The 19487-nt window shown below is 40.3% G+C and overlaps 2 protein-coding genes across 5 annotated transcripts in view; one reads left to right on the plus strand and one right to left on the minus strand.

Moving 5' to 3' along the window:
- Positions 1–19487, plus strand: part of LOC114648893 (eukaryotic translation initiation factor 4E type 2-like) — a 93149-nt gene that overhangs the window by 59375 nt on the left and 14287 nt on the right. For both annotated transcript variants that reach the window (XM_051924093.1, XM_051924095.1), the window contains exon 2: positions 15131–15221. In XM_051924093.1, the coding sequence (XP_051780053.1) occupies positions 15131–15221 (91 nt within the window). The remainder of the gene's footprint in view (positions 1–15130; positions 15222–19487) is intronic.
- chrne (cholinergic receptor, nicotinic, epsilon) overlaps positions 1–19487 on the minus strand; it is a 135707-nt gene that overhangs the window by 4917 nt on the left and 111303 nt on the right. The gene's annotated exons all lie outside the window — the stretch shown is intronic.

Raw genomic sequence — 19487 nt, forward strand, 5'->3', positions numbered from 1 at the left:
AATCTCTTGTGTTTCTGTGCCCCAAGCGTGACACCCTGCATCCTCACCGTCTCTGGGATTCAGCCGCTGCACTCGACTAGCCTGCCAGCATCAGCGCTTACCTCTGTGTGCTTGTGTGCAGCCAGTTCAAGCGCAGCTGGCTCGGTGATTTCATCCATGGCGTCAGTTACACCTTGTACATATTGTTCCAGTAGTTTTTGAAATAGTTTTTATAGTTCATTAGCAGGTGTAAAATTATCAGTGTTGCAGTAATTGTGATGCTCTTTGCATGAAAAAAATGTGTTCCATTAAAATTTCACTTTTTCTTTGCAAATTGTGACGTTTACTTAAAGTGCAGCAAAAAAGTATTTGCCATCCAGGGATGCATTAACCCCCAAGTATGTGGCAGTTTAAGGCATAAAGCCCCAAGATGCCATTGAAACGCCCTGCACCTTCTAAGGCTTCTGGCAATGAAAATGCGCTTGCATGAATTATAGTACATACAGTGATCCCTCGCTATATCGCGCTTCGCCTTTCGTGGCTTCACTCTATCGCGGATTTTATATGTAAGCATATTTAAATATATATCGCGGATTTTTTGCTGGTTCGCGGATATCTGAGGACAATGGGTCTTTTAATTTCTGGTACATGCTTCCTCTGTTGGTTTGACAGTTGATTTCATACAAGGGCGCTATTGGCAGATGGCTGAGAAGCTACCCAACTTACTTTTCTTTCTCTCTCTCTTGCGCTGACTATCTGTGATCCTGACGTAGGGGGTGTGAGCAGGGTGGCTGTTCGCACACCTAGACGATACGGACGCTCGTCTAAAAATGCTGAAAGATTATCTTCACGTTGCTACCTTCTGTGTGCAGCTTTTAAGTATGCTGTACGGTGCTTCGCATACTTAAAAGCTCAAAGGGCACGTATTGATTTTTGACTTTGTTTTTCTCTGTCTGTCTCTCTCTCTCTCTCTCTGCTCCTGACGGAGGGGGTGTGAGCTGCCGCCTTCAACAGCTTTGTACCGGCGGTGCTTCGCATACTTAAAAACAAACAGCCCTATTGATTTGTTTGCTTTCCTCTCTGTTTCCTTTGAAGAGGAAGATATGTTTGCATTCTTTTAATTGTGAGACAGAACTGTCATCAAAGAGACAAATGTTTGTTTGCAGTGTTTGAATAACGTTTCTGTCTCTCTACAACCTCCTGTGTTTCTGCGCAAATCTGTGACCCAAGCATGACAATATAAAAATAACCATATAAACATATGGTTTCTACTTCGCGGATTTTCTTATTTCGCGGGTGGCTCTGGAACGCAACCCCCGCGATGGAGGAGGGATTACTGTATAGCAGTAACATTGGTATTTTACATTCTAGCACTGCTGGAGACATAGCAGTACAGTACTGTGCAGTATACGGGTTTACCTTTACATTCTTTTTTTTTTAGGTAATGTATTCAGCTGAGTTTGAAATTAAAGTGTTTTGGGAGCATATTTTGGGTTTAAACTATAGAAATAGGCATTTTTTTTAACCACATCCAAAATTTTCACTTTTTCACAATTCGCGGGTGCTCTAGGAATGTAACCCCAGCAAAATGTCGGGGTGTACTGTAATACATTATACACTTCTCGTCATTATTAGTATAACATGGAAAAAGTTTCTACTTTTAGGTATGTGTTCAGCATTTCTCACATTTCCTTTCATCCTACACTTAACCAGATCTTTGTAGACATGGAACACACATGACATGCATGCATTCCAAATAACGATATACTGTATTATTTACCTTATACAGTAATCCCTCCTCCATCGCGGGAGTTGCGTTCCAGAGCCACCCGCGTAATAAGAAAATCCGCGAAGTAAAATCCATATGTTTATATGGTTTTTTTATATTGTCATGCTTGGGTCACAGATTTGCGCAGAAACACAGGAGGTTGTAGAGAGACAGGAACGTTACTCAAACACTGCAAACAAACATTTGTCTCTTTTTCAAAAGTTTAAACTGTGCTCCATGACAAGACAGAGATGACAGTTCAGTCTCACAATTAAAAAAATGCAAACATATCTTCCTCTTCAAAGGAGCAAACAAATCAATAGGGCTGTTTGGTTTTTAAGTATGCGAAGCACCGCGGCACAAAGCTGTTGAAGGCGGCAGCTCACACCCCCTCCGCCAGGAGCAGAGAGAGAGAGATAGAGAGAGACAGATAAAAAAATCAATACGTGCCCTTCGTGCTTTTAAGTATGCGAAGCACCGTTCAGCATGTCGTTTCAGGAAGCAGCTGCACAAAAGATAGCAACGTGAAGATAATCTTTCAGCATTTTTAGACGAGCGTCAGTATCGTCTAGGTGTGCGAACAGCCCTCCTGCTCAATCCCCCTACGTCAGGATCAGAGAAAGTCAGCGCAAGAGACAGAGAAAAGTAAGCTGGGTAGCTTCTTAGCCATCTGCCAATAGCGTCCCTTGTATGAAATCAACTGGGCAAACCAACTGAGTAAGCATGTACCAGAAATTAAAAGACCCATTGTCCTCAGAAACCCGCGAAGCAGCGAAAAATCCGCGATATATATTTAAATATGCTTACATATAAAATCCGCGATGGAGTGAAGCCGCGAAAGGCGAAGCGCGATATAGCGAGGGATTACTGTATAACTCCAGGCACATTACATGCAGATAAGGAGCCTTGGCTTGAGCTGGGAGAACTTTTGCCTGCAAGCTGAGCTCCATCAAGGCGGGGGATGGGATAGCAGGCTGCTTGTGCTGATTGACGCATTTACAAAACAAAAGATGCTGATGATAGAGGTGTGAAGGGATTTAAGGTGGGCTGGGATTACGAGTTTTTTCATAGGCTTCAGGAATTCTAGTGTTAAGCACTCTTATGATTGATGCTTCCTAGCGCCCATGAATTTTAGGGATGTTATCTGCTTAAAGTATAAAAGTAAGGAAAATGCAAGTTTGGAACATTTGCAGTTTCACATTGTGGAAATTTAAATCATCTTTAGTATATCTGATACACTTCACAGTGGTCTTGGCCATTCTTTATTAGCAATACAGTAATCCCTCCTCCATCGCGGGGGTTGCGTTCCAGAGCCACCCGCGAAATAAGAAAATCCGCGAAGTAGAAACCATATGTTTATATGGTTATTTTTATATTGTCATGCTTGGGTCACAGATTTGCGCAGAAACACAGGAGGTTGTAGAGAGACAGGAACGTTATTCAAACACTGCAAACAAACATTTGTCTCTTTTTCAAAAGTTTAACCTGTGCTCCATGACAAGACAGAGATGACAGTTCCATCTCACAATTAAAAGAATGCAAACATATCTTCCTCTTCAAAGGAGTGCGTGTCAGGAGCACAGAATGTCACATAGATAGAGAAAACAATCTCTAGCAAACAAATCAATAGGGCTGTTTGGCTTTTAAGTATGCGAAGCACCGCGGCAAAAAGCAGTTGAAGGCGGCAGCTCACACCCCCTCCGTCAGGAGCAGGGAGAGAGAGAGATAGAGAGAGACAGAGTTTGTTTTTCAGTCAAAAATCAATACGTGCCCTTCGAGCTTTTAAGTATGCGAAGCACCGTGCAGCATGTCGTTTCAGGAAGCAGCTGCACAAAAGATAGCAACGTGAAGATAATCTTTCAGCATTTTTAGACGAGCGTCCGTATCGTCTAGGTGTGCGAACAGCCCCCCTGCTCAATCCCCCTACGTCAGGATCAGAGAAACTCAGCGCAAGAGAGAGAGAAAGTAAGTTGGGTAGCTTCTCAGCCATCTGCCAATAGCATCCCTTGTATGAAATCAACTGGGCAAACCAACTGAGGAAGCATGTACCAGAAATTAAAAGACCCATTGTCCGCAGAAATCCGCGAACCAGCAAAAAATCTGCGATATATATTTAAATATGCTTACATATAAAATCCGCGATGGAGTGAAGCTGCGAAAGGCGAAGTGCGATATAGCGAGGGATCACTGTATACTGACTTATTTGACATTGGTTTAATACTGAAGTATAAGTTCTTGTGAAATCTCTGCATAGCATAGGCAGTAGTTGAAAGAAGTATTAAGTAAGTAATTAGTTAAAATGGGTTACAGATAAGATTTCATAATACTTTGCAAAATATTACTGGCCCTTTAATTTATGATTGTATAATTTCCTTTAAAATATGTGGGTCAAGCAAATGTCTCATTTTAAATGTGTTTTTTTCATGGTGTATGCAATAGTGTGTTACCTCTTAAAGTGCTGGATTGTAAACCGTGTGTCTGAAAGATATACACATTGTGTTTGAAACTTACATCAGTGTCACATTACACAACTTTGAGTGATTTTTCAGACATTGCCTTCATTTACAATAGTGAATTATGGACAGTTGCAGCACTTTTCTGTGACTGTAGACCTGTAGTGTGACATCCTCAAGACACTGGTCATGGTACTCTGTGGTGAGCTACAGTGTAATCAGATTGGTTTGAATTTTGTCTTAAGTCGTAAGGATAGGCTCCTCTGTGTGCAAGAGCTCAACCCGTGAACACTCAGCCGAAGGTACTGTATGGCTACAAGGAAAGCAGCTATATTGGACTGCAAAAACAGAAGAGACTTGTCTGACCAGTACCTCACTTGTCATACCACAGCAGATTGGAAAAAGGAAAAAGATGGGCTGATATTACATTTGGACTTACCATACCTGAAAAATATTCTTACAGAGCCTGGTGTTGTCATGTAGGATGTTAATAGACTAAAAAATGTGGGGAGCTTGAGATACACTGAGAATTTGAAGCTGTGCTGAGAAGTCATGAGAGATTTGTTTTAACCATCATCCCTTTCGATTCCTTAGTATGTAATCTAACATCGTCAAGGCAAGGAGGAACTCTTTGGTCGTTAAGTAACTGATACATGCTCTGTGACTTGAAATCATGTAGTGTGATGCCATCTATACAGATGGAGCCTATAGTACAGTATATCTTCATTGCAAGAACATCTTGTTTAACTATTTAATAAACATAACTAAAAAGAAATTGCTTGTCATTTAGGGGGACACAAACTAGTGCTCTTCACACATGTGCCATTTAAACTTATTTACATTGCTTATCAATAGAAATAAATAATGGTAAATTATTTTTACTTCCAAAAATTATCTGCCAACATTGCAATCTGTAAAAGGAGGAATTGGAAAATCAGTATTTTTTTTTTTTTTAAAGTATGAAAGCTTTTTTTTTTTTCTCCATAGGCTTGGTTTGATACATTTGAAGTCAGAAGTTATACTTATGATGAATTCTTTAAAACTCACTTTATAAACCCTTCCATAGATTTTAATAATAAAATAATACATTTTATTTTGTAGCGCCATTCCCATGCTCAGGGCTAACAAACTGTAAATTTGACATATCCTTTAAGACATCTACTTTGTGCAGGGCTAAAGTATTTTTTTCCAACAATGTTCACAGACAGATTTTCCTTTTTATTGACTCCTTGCTATTTTGAAGCTTTCCTTGTTGTTTTTAAATGTTATTTCCAAACTTTACTGTTATTTGAATGTAGGAAAGAAATTATTGTATTAACATATAAAAATGGTGATTGTATTTCCTTATAAAAATTGAGGCAATTTTGGAGTTGCTAAGCAATTGCGCTGACCAGGCCACCAGGCAAGGTCGAAAGTTAGATGTTAAAAACTTGACTTGCACAGCTTTAAATCCGACGTAAAAGTAACGCCAAGCAGGCGGATAAATTCAATGATGGTGTAATGATGACCGATTTTTTTTGCAACATCAAATGCAATTATTATCTCCAGAAACATTGCGGCGCCATCCAGGATCTCTTGGGGCCAAGACACAAATTGTAAGGACAATGTTTGATTAAATAACAAGTGTAGTGAGTGGAAAAGGAAAATCAAATCTGGACTTCTTAACTGAAAGGCAACTGCGCTGGCTATCAAAATCTGTGTTGTTTGTCAAGCAATAACACTAGTATTTCTCACCACTCACTCTTACTCCCCCCAAACAGCCCCTGCTGCACCCCTTGGGGACAAGGCCAAAAGTTATTTCAGAAATTAACATCTCATCAAAAGTCACGTTTCAAGTCTATGGCTTGACAAACAAATCCACACATAAAGAACAACAAGCAAATAGATTGTGCTTCTTGGATTAGGTATAGGTATTTTAAAAATAATCATCAAAAGTCACGTTTCAAGTCTATGGCTTGACAAACAAATCCACACATAAAGAACAACAAGCAAATAGATTGTGCTTCTTGGATTAGGTATAGGTATTTTAAAAATAATGATAAATCAGAAGTTGTATTCACTTGGGTTCATTCCTCTTATTGAGGTGCATTAAATTTGTAGGGCTCCATTTCCATGCTTCATCAAACCTCTGCTGTTACAGCATACTTTTCAAATTATTTCTCTTTTACTTGGCATAAACTTTTGTGACTAAGAATGAGGGTGGGATGTGCTTGAAACTGAGAATGTTATCAAGGATCTTTTCACCTGTCTTGTAATGAAATTAAAATCAGTGACACAGGATTCCTTAGTGGGGGCTGACTTCAAAGCAATAAAGGGAAGGCTCTTTGCTACATTCGCAGGTGCCCAGTGTTAGGGCAATCGGGCATATAAGGGGCTGTAGGAGCAGAAAAGACAGTAAGAAATTAATTAGCAGCGCATATTCAGTAAGCCAGCTTTTGTAGATTTAAACATTTCTTAGCGCTCATGAAAGTTAAGAGGGCCACCCCGTAAGGGTTCATTAATAATCAAAGGACTACAAACAGTGCAAGTGGTGAGTGTTTAGGTAAGGATAAATCATTAAGAGGAGAGCAAAGTTAGGAGAACAGACAGAGAAGTGTAAAGTCAACCTCAAATAAGAACAAACAGCCATCAGTCAGAAAGGGAGAAGATTATAGGACTTTAAGGGGCCAGAAGGTGTAAAGTAACTGTAGCAGTTCTATAATCTAATTTCTTTGTCTTAAATGGTAAAACTAAAAACGTTTAAGTTAAATCATTTAATTTTAATAAAAAAAAGTTAAGGCAGTTTTAGCAATCCTAACTCAAATTTGAATAATGCAAGTTCTGCAAGTTCTGTTTGATATTGGACTTTTTAGAGGATGCAGAAGATGCCAGCTGATCCAGAACCTCGAGCTCAGGGTTGCTGAAATGAGGGAGGAGTTGGCTGGCCTTTGTTTTAGTAAGGGAACTGGCAGACCTGGCCCAGATGTCCTTGAGAGAGCGAGAGTGTATACTCATAAGGTGGCGTGGAAGGAGATTCTAGACCAGACAGGTAGAGAGAGGGTGGGTCATGTTCACAAGGCTTATGGTAAAGGGTACACACTGTCGAGGGAATCAACCCCGGAATTGAAAGTGTCAAACTGCTTGCAGGTGCTTGTGGAGGTGGTAGGCAGGGATGAAGACCCACCTCAAAACCAGTTCCCAGAAAGTGGGAGGTAGTAATATTTGGGGACTCAATCATTAGAGGGATTGAAGCAAAAGTTTGCTCCAGAGACCAAGAATCTTCATTGGTGGCACAGGTGGGAGATCTCCCTGGAAGGGTGGATAGGTTCTTGGCTAGAGCAGGGATGGATCCAGTTGTCATTGTCCATGTTGCAACAAATAACATGCATAAGGGTAGTCTGTCAGTTCTGTGATCCAAATTCAAAGAGTTAGGTGCCAGGCTGAGTAGCAGAACTGACAAGGCAGTTAGTCTTTTCTGAAGTTCTGCATGTGTCAGTCCAGATAAGATTGAGGAGATTAGAAGGCTTAATACATGGCTCAAATGTTGGTGCAGGGTAAAAAACCGGAGGGGCACCAATGTGTTGGGGAAGCATATTAGTTGACTGCATCTGTCATGCGATGTGATTCCTTCTCTTCATTAGTGCCACCCCCTTGAAAACTATCACTTTATTGGGCCATGCAAACCTGTATTAATACTTGTGTGCACATTAAAATGTTTTTTTTGTACAATATACAACTTATGACAGTGGAATAGGTTATTCTTAGCCAGTAATTGCAGTAGAAAATGTGGTTAACATCCACTCGTGCATGGGAAAAAAATACCTTCCAATACCGTGAAACCGGTATAATTTTGAAAAATATACCATGATATAGAATTTTGGTCGTACCGCCCAGCACTAGTTTCAAGGCACATTGTTTTAGTAATATTAAAAAGGCAGGTTTACAAGGGGACATTCTAGTCATGGGGGACTTTAATTATCTGAATATTAACTGGGATAACATTGGAAATAGAAGTAAATAATGACTGTTGTTTAACACAGTATGTTTAAGCACCCTAGATTTAGTATTTTGTAGTAATCAGGACAGAATTGAGGATGTAAAGGTGACTGGAGCAGTATGGTCAAGTGAGCATACTGTAATACAATTCTCAGTGTTTTTGAGGAGTGTGGATGCAAAGACTGAAACTGTTTTAACTTTCACAGGGCAGATTTTGAGCAGATGCGGCAATGTCTAAGGAGGATGGACTAGGATAAGCTTTAGGCAATTTCTAAGGAGGATGGACTAGGATAAGCTTTAGGCAATGTCTAAGGAGGATGGACTAGGATAAGCTTTAGGCAATGTCTAAGGAGGATGGACTAGGATAAGCTTTTAAGTGTGGAGACAGTCGAGGAGCAGTAGAACAGGTTTAAAAATGTTTTATATGTAATACAGGACTGGTACATACCTAAATTTGGAATTAAAAGGAAACTTAAACTCTGCAATGGGTTAATGAAGAGTTTAAAAAAAGAAGCTGCAAAGGAACAAACTGCTCTGTTTAAGGCATATAAGACTAAAAACTCAAAGTGAACTGTTGGATATATGAGAACATGAGGGCAACCATTAAGAAAGATATAAGGTAGGCTAAATGACAGAGAGAAGTATAGCAGATAAGGTGAAATATGACCCAAAGAGATTCTTTCAATGTTAAAAGATCAGTCAAGGAGGAGGTGAAGTGCATCAGGAATGGTAAAGGGGAATTAAAAGATACAGACCGTGACATAGCGGATGCTCTAGCATTTTTCTGAGGTTTTCACAAGTGAGGAAGTGGATAACCTCCCAGTGCTAAATGGGACTAACAAGGAGTTACTGAGTGATACAGAAATTGTAGAGGGAGAAGAACTGCTCAGATTACATAGGCTGAAATCAAACAAATAACCAGAACCAGATATTTACCCTCGAGTACTCAAGGAGGTAAGTGAGTTCATATGTAAACTCTTGATGCACATTTTTATGACGTCACTGTGCCCTGGGGAAATTCGAAGGACTGTAAAATGGTAAATACTATCCTGTTTAGATCCAAGCAAGTATATACCAATAACCTTAATGTGCATCACAGAAAATTAATGGAAGAAATTATTAAGGAAAAGATTGAGCAGCACATGGCAAGTACAGAAGATTTTCTGAACAGTTAGCATGGTTCAGAAGAGGGGAGGTCACATTTTACCAAAATGCTGGAATTCTGTGAGGAAGCAACAGAACGATGATATAGAAATGGAGCATATAATAATTATTTATCTGCACTTTCAGAAAACATTTGATAAGGTACCACATGAGAGGTTGAGCATCAAACTAAAAGAAGTGAGAGTTCAGGGTGGGTGCAGAATTGGCTCAGACACAGGAAGCAGAGGGTGATGGTGCGAGGAACATTATCAAAATTGGCTGATGTTAGGAGTGGTCTTCTATATTGGTCAGTGCTAGGTCCGCTGCTATTTTTAAAATTTATATGAATGAGTTGGATAGGAATATAAGTAACCGGCTGGTTAAGTTTGCAGATGATACGAAGATAGGTGGATTGGCAGATAATCTGGAATTCGTTAAGTCATTATAGAGGGTTTGGTGGTTGCTGAGGCAAAAACTCTGGCATGGGAGGAGTTTGGGGAGGCCATGGAGAACGACTTTTAGACGTATTCCAGGCGCTTCTGGTCCACCATCCGGCGTCTCAGGAGGGGGAAGCGGTGCAGTGTCAACACTGTATATGGTAGGGATGGTGTACTGCTGACCTGGACTCGGGACGTTGTGGGTCGGTGGGGGGAGTACATCGAAGACCTTCTCAATCCCACTAACATGCCTTCCAATGAGGAAGCAGAGCCTGGGGACTCGGAGGTGAGCTCCCCCATATCTGGGACTGAGGTCACTGAGGTGGTCAAAAAACTCCTTGGTGGCAGGGCCCCGGGGGTGGATCAGATATACCCGGAGTTCCTCAAGGCTCTGGATGTTGTAGGACTGTCTTGGTTGACACGCCTCTGCAACATCACATGGACATCAGGGACAGTGCCTCTGGATTGGCAGACTGGTTTGGTGGTCCCCCTCTTTAAGAAGGGGGACCAGAGGGTGTGTTCAAACTGCAGAGGGATCACACTCCTCAGCCTCCCTGGAAAAGTCTATTCGGGGGTCCTGAAGAGGAGGGTCCATCGGATAGTCGAACCTCGGATTCAGGAGGAACAGTGTGGTTTTCATCCTGGTCGCGGAACAGTGGACCAGCTCTACACCCTTAGCAAGGTCCTGGAGGGTGCATGGGAGTTTGCCCAACCAGTCTACATGTGTTTTGTGGACTTGGAAAAGGCGTTCGACCGTGTCCCTTGGGGAATCCTGTGGAGGGTACTCCGAGAGTATGGGGTACCGGACCCCCTGATAAGGGCTGTTCGGTCTCTGTACAATCTGTGTCAGAGCTTGGTCCGCATTACCGGCAGTAAGCCGAACCCATTTTCAGTAAGAGTTGGACTCCGCCAGGGCTGCCCTTTGTCACCGATTCTGATCATAACTTTTATAGACAGAATTTCTAGGCGCAGCCAGGGCTTTGAGGGGGTCCGGTTTGGTGGACTCAGGATTGGGTCACTGCTTTTTGCATATGATGTTGTCCTGTTTGCTTCATCAGGCAGCGTGATCTTCAGCTCTCTCAGTGTGAAGCGGCTGGGATGGGAATCGGCACCTACAAATCCGAGACCATGGTCCTCAGCCGAAAAATGGTGGAATGCCCTCTCAGGGTTGGGAGCGAGATCCTGCCCCAAGTGGAGGAGTTCAAGTATCTCGGGATCTTGTTCACGAGTGAGGGAAGAATAGAGTGGGAGATCGACAGGCGGATCGGTGCGGCATCCGCAGTGATGCAGGCTCTGCATCGGTCTGTCGTGGCGAAAAAGGAGCTGAGCCGCAAGGCAAAGCTCTCAATTTGCCAGTTGATCTACGTTTCTACCCTCACCTATGGTCGTAGTGGGTAGTGACCGAAAGAATGAGATCGCAAATACTAGTGGCTGAAATGAGTTTCCTCCGTAGGGTGTCTGGGCTTTCCCTTAAATATAGGGTGAGAAGCTCAGTCATCCGGGATGGGCTCACAGTAGAGCCACTGCTCCTCCGCATCGAGAGGAGTCAGATGAGGTGGCTCGGGCATCTGATCAGGATGCCTCCAGGACGCCTCCTTGGTGAGGTGTTCCGGGCACATCTAACCGGGAGGAGGCCCTGGGGAAGACCCAGGACACGTGGGAGGGACTATGTCTCTCGGCTGGCTTGGGAACGCCTTGGGATTCTCCCGGAAGAGCTAGAAGAAGTGGCCGGGGAGAGGGAAGTCTGGGCATCTCTGCTCAAGCTGCTGCCCCTGTGACCCGGTCTCGGATAAGCGGAAGAGGATGGATGGATGGATGGATGCATGGATTATAGAGTGACTTGGACAGCATATAAGCTTGGACAGATTTGTGGCAGATTACACTTACTGACATTAAATTTCAAGTATTCCATGTAGGAAGTAAAAATATTGTGTTTGAATATTGAATGGGAGGTCTGAAAATCAAGAGTACACCTTATGAGAAGAATTTAGGATACTTTGAGACAGTATTCAGAAGCCATTAAGAAGACTAACAGGATGTTAGGTTATGTAGCATGATGTATAGAGTACAAGTTCAAGGAGGTTATGCTCAAGCTTCATAATGCAGTGGTGAGGCCTTCTCTGGAGTACTGTTTGTAGTTTTGGTCTCCAGACTACTATAAGGACAGCAGCTCTAGAAAAAGTACATAGAAAAGCGACTAGGTTGAATCCAGGGCTACAGGAGATGAATTATGAAGAAAAATTAAAATAGCTGAGCCTTTTCTGTGCAAACGAAAGAAGATTAAGAGGTGACATGATTGAAGTGCTTAAAATTATGAAGAAAATTAATACAGAGGATCAAGACTGTTACTTTAAAATGGGTTCATCAAGAACATGGGGGCACATTTTGAAACTTGTTAAAGGTAAGTTTAGCACAAACATTAGGAACTTTTTCTTTACACAGAGAGCAATAGACACTTGGAATAATCTACAAAGTAGTGTGGTAGACAATAAGACTTTAGGGACTTTCAAACCCAGATTTTGTTTGTGGTTTTTTTTTTTTTTTTAAGATGAATTAAGTGGATAGGACTGGCGAGCCTTGTTAGGCTGAATGGCCTTTAATTGTCTAGATTGTTTTAAATGTTTTATTTTATAAATTAGTTAGGGGAAATTATTGCACCTATGCTTTTGTGGTGACAGAATTATGCAAGTTTTTATTTTGTTAGTTTCTGACACTTCTTGCAGAGTTGTGCTCGATGGAGCAGCATTGAATTAGTATGGAACATTAGGCATAAAGCAGTGCTATTTCATTTTTTTAATTAACTTTTTATTTAACACTAGCTGTGCCATCAGTTTAAGATAGGTTGAAATGTAAGTAATCAATATAGACCTCAGCGTTAACACTTGTAGTGCAGCATCTAATGCATTGCCGTTCCAACAGGTGGCACATATTTGTAATAAAATACATTACTACAAATGTTTCATGTGCCATGTGATGGAATGACCAATGCAATTCATTTTATTAATAAAAGTGTTTACTATTCACTATCTGTTGGAATGATAGACATAGCAAGCAGACAGACACATAGATACACAGACACTTTTTAATTTTTATTAAAGGGAATACATTTATTTTATTTTCAATTTTTGTTTCAAACAAGATTACAATAAAGTACTCCAATCTTAATACATAATTCGTCTGCCTCCTCACTCACTCACGTCCGTCCGAAGCCGAATGCGCAGTCGCCTTCTGTGCACGTCCGAAGCCGAATGTGCAGTCGCCTTCTGCAGCTGCCCGAAAAACCTTATGAGACCAACATCCAGCCCCAACATTGTGGCAGGCGGCGGATTTACGGCCGCAAAAATTCAAAGAGAAAGGACTTCGATTAAAGCTCTAGAGGCCTGAAAGGTGATTTCGACTACAGCTCGAGGCCTAATTACGCATTCTGATTCAATTACACATTCGTTCAATACACCTATATCAGGTTTGTGGTGCTTATACTTATTACTATTCCATATTGTACTGGAACATTCATCATTCAATATTATACTATAGGCCTGGAAAATTCATCAACTAACAGTACAAGCCTGTACAGTAATGAGTAAAGCGGACTACAATCATTACAAAACAACTTCTTAGTTCCTTCTCATTTGTTCTTCATACACTGCTGACACAAACTCGTGCCCGTTTCATCTTACGTTGTCGAAACGGGCTCTTTGTCTAGTAGAAAATGAAAATCCTATCAGTAGGTGCAGGCCATTACAGAGTGAAAAGATATTGTTTTTTTAACATTAAGAAACTTGAGAACAATTTTGATGTTTTAAACATGAACACAACTTTTAGTAATATTTTAATTTCAAAGGCATAAATGTGAACTGTACTGAAACGTCAGCATATCCTGTTGAATGCTGGTTCATATACTCTTGAGTGATTTTCTGTGACTAATTTTTTTTTTTTTTTTGCTAATGTTACCAGTATGGTAGGTGCTGCAGTCTGATGATGGAAACAGCATTGTCTGTATAGCGTTTGCATGTTCTTTCTCTGTCAGCATAGGTTTTTACCAGGCACTCCTGATTTTTCCCCAGCACACAGTCATAAATATTGGATTTCACAGATCACTCCATCCCTAGGCAGCATGGTGGGGCAGTGGTGGCATGGTGCCTTGCAGTAAGGAGACCAAGGTTTCTGCCTTGGGTCCTCCTTGATTGGAGTTTGCATTTTCTCCCCTTGTCTGTGTGGGTTTCCTTCAGGTACTCTGGTTTCCTCCCACAGTCTGAAGACATGCAGGTTAGGTGGATTGGTGATAAAAAAATTTGCCCTCCTATAGACTAGTCCAGTGTTTGTTCCTGTCTTGCACCCTATGGTAGCTGAGAACCCCTGGTAGCTAAGTGGGTTAGAAAAAGACTGACTCCATCACTATGATTAAGATAACATGTCTGAAATCTCAATGTGGACATTTTTTTTTTTTATCATTAATACAAAACAACCATCACTGCATTACTATTTAGATGTTTAATGTGAGGTACCTTAATTATGGCACTTTATGTTTGCTTTATATTATGAATTGATTTTAGAAACTGTTCCTTAATAAATAGCATCGTAAAGTGCAATATAGATAACATTATAAATAGATTCACTTGTCATATTTAGTGAGATGTGTGGTGAACATGTTTTAATATTGATGGTAAATACATGGCATGTACAAAATAATTCCCACTGAAAAACCTTTTTCTATTTTAAAAGGGTGCAGTTTGAAATAGTTTTAGCTGTGAAACTCTACATTATCACCTGTAACGTTTTGTATGTACTCTTACATAATGATTTAAATATGTGTTTATCTTTTTTGTCCTGCTATGTTTATTTTTAAGTGGTGTTAAAAACACTATCTATGTTACTGTGTTCTGTGCTGTACAAGAGAGAGATTCAGCAGAAAGCTAGGAGAGCAATACATGTTTTATAAATTTTTGTTTAATATTATAGTTTGTAATATTTGACCTTTTTATTCATTGTACACAGCAAGATTACAAACTAATAACATTTAAACTTGAAGTCTATTTTTTTCTTTTCCATTTTACTTTGATTTGAACCAGCCTAAGAAGTTTACACCTTTGAAATATGTTTGGACACATCTGGAATGCATGCTCATTCTTGCATATTACTTTTTCATGTTCCTCTTCTAAGCTTATAATGAAGAGAAACAAAAAATATGTTTTCTTGAATGTTAAACCTGTTCATGCATGTTTGAATAGTTTTTCCACAAATTTTGAATATTTAACATTGTGAGTTGTTTCATTGTGTGAATGAGAAAGCCAATTTTATATATATTGATCTGTTAGAAAAGTTAGTACTATGGCATATTTACTTACACATTTTTTTGTTGTGACATTTTGTTTTAGTTTAAAAGATGATGATAGTGGTGATCATGATGACCCTACTCCACAAAAAGAGATGGAGAAATGTGAGAAGGAGAATAACGCCAAGAGAAAGGTACTCTGGTTTCTTTTTTCTAATTTTATTTCTTTCATTCCTGAATACATTTAAACTTGAAGAGTGTGTTTTTTCCCTTAATTTGATTTGAACCAGCCTAATATAATCGAAATGTGGTATTTGAAACTAAAGTTACTTATCAGGTGCAGAATATTAAATGCCAGTTATCTAGTAGTAAAATAGCTATACATAAAATGTATAAATACTGAAAACTGCAATTGTAAATCTTTCATTTCAGTAACTAGAGCCACTATATATTAAAGAATGTTTCCAAGCCACATCCAAGTTTATTAGCTGAATATTTTGAGATGGAAGGTTTATTTTGGTCACAAGTCAGCTTGCATGTTTAAATGTTGAAAAGAAGCAAATCAACATACAGATATGATGGACTGAATTAATGTCCTGTAATTACCAGATTACAGTGTTATAGGGAGTGGTTGCTTAGTTTCCTGTAGATTTACTTGTGGTGTTATTTGTGATAGGACTGTAGTTTTACTTGTGGAAGCTGGCCCAGACACAGACAGGCGGACAGCGATGGTTCAACCCACACGTTTATTATACATAATTTACTATTTACGACAGTCACACAACCCCAAACAACTCCCCCAAAAGTCCAGGCCTTTAACCAATGCCTCTTTCTTCAGGCCACCTCCACTCCTCTCCAACAAGACTTTTATACCTACCCGGACGTGCTCCAGGTGTCTCCTGATAAGCTTTGCCGGCACTCCCCAATGTAGTCTTCTTCCCCCCAGCACTTCCGGGTGTGGTGGAAGTGCTGAGGGCTAGGGCTCCTCAATCATTGGGGCGCCTCCTGGCGGTGACCACGGGCCCCTATAGGGTTGAGCTTCCATGCTCAGTTCCCTTGGTTCCCAAAGACACCAGGGCAGTCGCCCCCTCATGGTCTGGAGGAGGTGCAATCCCTCCTCCTGTCCTTCCGGGCATCCCGGCTGGGTGCCACCCCCAGCCACTTGCCACATACTCCATTTCTGACTCATTTTGAGTCAAGAGACTAGGAGCCTGTTTAATGCAAGTTTTGCCACTGAGGTGCAGAATAGATGATTCAGACAAGTACCATTTCCCATATCTTTGCAGTAGTTTTGTTCTTGCAGTAGTCACTCAAATCAGTTAAAAAGGTTTGAAACACCACACTTTCCCCTATAACAGGAGCCTTTGATCCATCATATTTACTTTTTGAGGACTTGACTTACAGGCTGTGATATTTCAATTCATATTCACTTTTTGTATCCAAGACACTTGTAGTTCCCACACATATCTATATAAATAAAATTGTATTCCATTTGTTGTTCTATTTGTTTGTTGCTAATCATACAATGACGGCTTAATGGACTTTCACAAAAATTTGCATGTGCTTATCCATTGGTCCAACTTAAAATTAAGGCTATATTTTGTTACGGGAAGAGGGGTTGTAATTGAGAGGAACAACCTAAAAACCAGTGGTGACACTGGACTACAATCCCCACCAAGCATCAGGATGGCAATTGAAGGACACATTTATCAGTGGGCACTCAGTGTTGTAGTGTCGAAAGTGGGATATCATCTTAGGCTGCAGGTACAGCATTTTCTTCTCAAATAATTGATTACAGATAACAATTTAATTATTTAGCTGATTGATATACTCTTACACAGAAGCTATAATTCTGTCTCATTGTGGAATGCGTTTACAACAGTATTGTATAGCACATTTTCCTACACAGTGTAGCTCAGATGTGCTTTACAAGATGTCAAATAATTACAAGAAAATTAAAATTATGTAATAATAAAAATAATAACATACAAAATAGTACTGTACACATGTATAAAATAGTCCTTTTTTTCAGTGGGCATACTATATTTGCTGCGGACCTTTTCACCTAATACTTTCCTGGAAGCTGTGGATGTTGCTGGCCTTAGACAAACATTTGTTCCAAGCGCGCCAAGATGTTTTGCAAGACTAATGTGACATTTCAGAAATGTAGCAGGGCGCCGAACTTTTACATATGCTTACTATAAGATTGCTGCCCAAACTGCAATAATAGTAAGAAGTAATAACAACAAAAGATTTATTACTGTTTACAAGGTGCTTCTATTTTCCTGACGGGAAAAAGAAGATTCACCTGGAGTCACAACTGCCACTTGGAGGCACAGCCAATATGTGTCCTACTCAGTTTTATTTGTGGTTATTGTCCCGCCTATGTCTTTTCTCATTTGAATCGCAGTGGTTAGCACTGCTGTCTCACAGCTGAGATTACATTTTTGTCCACAATCGGTCCAGCATAGTTGGCAGACACCTCCCTAGCACTTTGAGCTACATTATTTGTATGAAAATGTGCTATATAAATAAATGTTGTTGTTGTTGTTGTAGCTTTTGGGTACAGTTAAAAACCCATTGCACTATTATAATCCACACAAAATTAATTCAGAGAAAGTAGAGATTAATAATGATTTTTAGTTCATAAGGAATATGATAAGTCTGTAAATGTATGGTACAGTAATCCCTCCTCCATTGCGGGGGTTGCGTTCCAGAGCCACCCGCGAAATAAGAAAATCCGCGAAGTAGAAACCATATGTTTATATGGTTATTTTTATATTGTCATGCTTGGGTCACAATTGCGCAGAAACACAGGAGGTTGTAGAGAGACAGGAACGTTATTCAAACACTGCAAACAAACATTTGTCTCTTTTTCAAAAGTTTAAACTGTGCTCCATGACAAGACAGAGATGACAGTTCGTCTCACAATTAAAAGAATGCAACATATTTTCCTCTTCAAAGGAGTGCACGTCAGGAGCAGAGTCTGTCAGAAAGACAGAGGAAAGCAAACAAATCAATAGGGCTGTTTGCTTTTAAGTATGCGAAGCACGCGGCACAAAGCTGTTGAAGGCGGCAGCTCACACCCCCTCCGTCAGGAGCAGGGAGAGAGAGAGAGAGAGAGAGTTTGTTTTTCAATTAAAAATCAATACGTGCCCTTCGAGCTTTTAAGTATGCGAAGCACAGTGCAGCATGTCATTTCAGGAAGCAGCTGCACAAAAGATAGCAACGTGAAGATAATCTTTCAGCATTTTTAGACGAGCGTCCTTATCGTCTAGGTGTGCGAACAGCCCCCCTGCTCAATCCCCCTACGTCAGGATCAGAGAAAGTCAGCGCAAGAGAGACAGAAAAGTAAGCTGGGTAGCTTCTCAGCCATCTGCCAATAGCGTCCCTTGTATGAAATCAACTGGGCAAACCAACTGAGAAGCATGTACCAGAAATTAAAAGACCCATTGTCCGCAGAAACCCGCAAGCAGCGAAAAATCCGCGATATATATTTAAATATGCTTACATATAAAATCCGCGATGGAGTGAAGCCGCGAAAGGCGAAGCGCGATATAGCGAGGGATTATTGTATTTTAGAAGTAGAACTAAAAAGCCAAATTAATAAAGTTTAGCCTTGCTTAATTTTCTAAAGACCACTTTCCACCAGTTTGTTTTCATCTAAACCCTTTTCTGAGAAATATACAGGTCCAAAGGGGTGTACTGTAATTGCCACCAAATCCTTAAGGAACAAGGTTTCTTTCCACCCTCTAAAAACATTTTAAAACTCAAATGCCCCTTTTTAGTGAATTTTGCAGTTGCAAAATGGTATAAGAATCGTATGAGAAGCAAAGTTATCACTTTCATGAAACTCTAAGCGAAAGGAAATTTGTCAGTTTTGCTCGCCTCATAATCAATGGAACAAGATTTGGGCTACCAGACAAGGACAGTGGCAGTGTGCTCTGCATTGGTCAAACATGCAGGTGAAAATTTCATTCCACTGTGTATACATGTGATAGCTCTGAAATGAACTGAAGACACTAAATTTTTAATTAAGTTGAACCTTACTTAGATTCTTACTTACTTTTTGAAAAAGAAAATGCCATATACACTTGAATTTTATTTGAGTGCATGCTGAGTTTAGAATATGGTGGAAAAAGAAAAACATAGAATGTCATCGGTAATTTGCAATATTTATTGATATACATTTTTTCAAGTCCACTTTATGTCATAACACTTATAGGCTTTGATGCCAATAAAGTGTTGTGATTCAAAGCACATTTAAATCCACATCAATCGAATCAAGTTTATATCCTAGTTATATCGTGTAATGGGTGCCACGCAGAGTCCGGCAACCTGGCCAGAGCTATACCAGGACCACTGCACAGCTGGGATGTCGACAGTATGGAAGGACAGCTGAAGACAGTTTATGCAGGGCATTGTCTCCCCTGGAACACAAGAGGTCATTCACCCTGGAT

The sequence above is a fragment of the Erpetoichthys calabaricus genome, chromosome 3 (genome assembly GCF_900747795.2).
Source record: "Erpetoichthys calabaricus chromosome 3, fErpCal1.3, whole genome shotgun sequence".
Classification (NCBI taxonomy): Eukaryota; Metazoa; Chordata; class Cladistia; order Polypteriformes; family Polypteridae; genus Erpetoichthys; species Erpetoichthys calabaricus.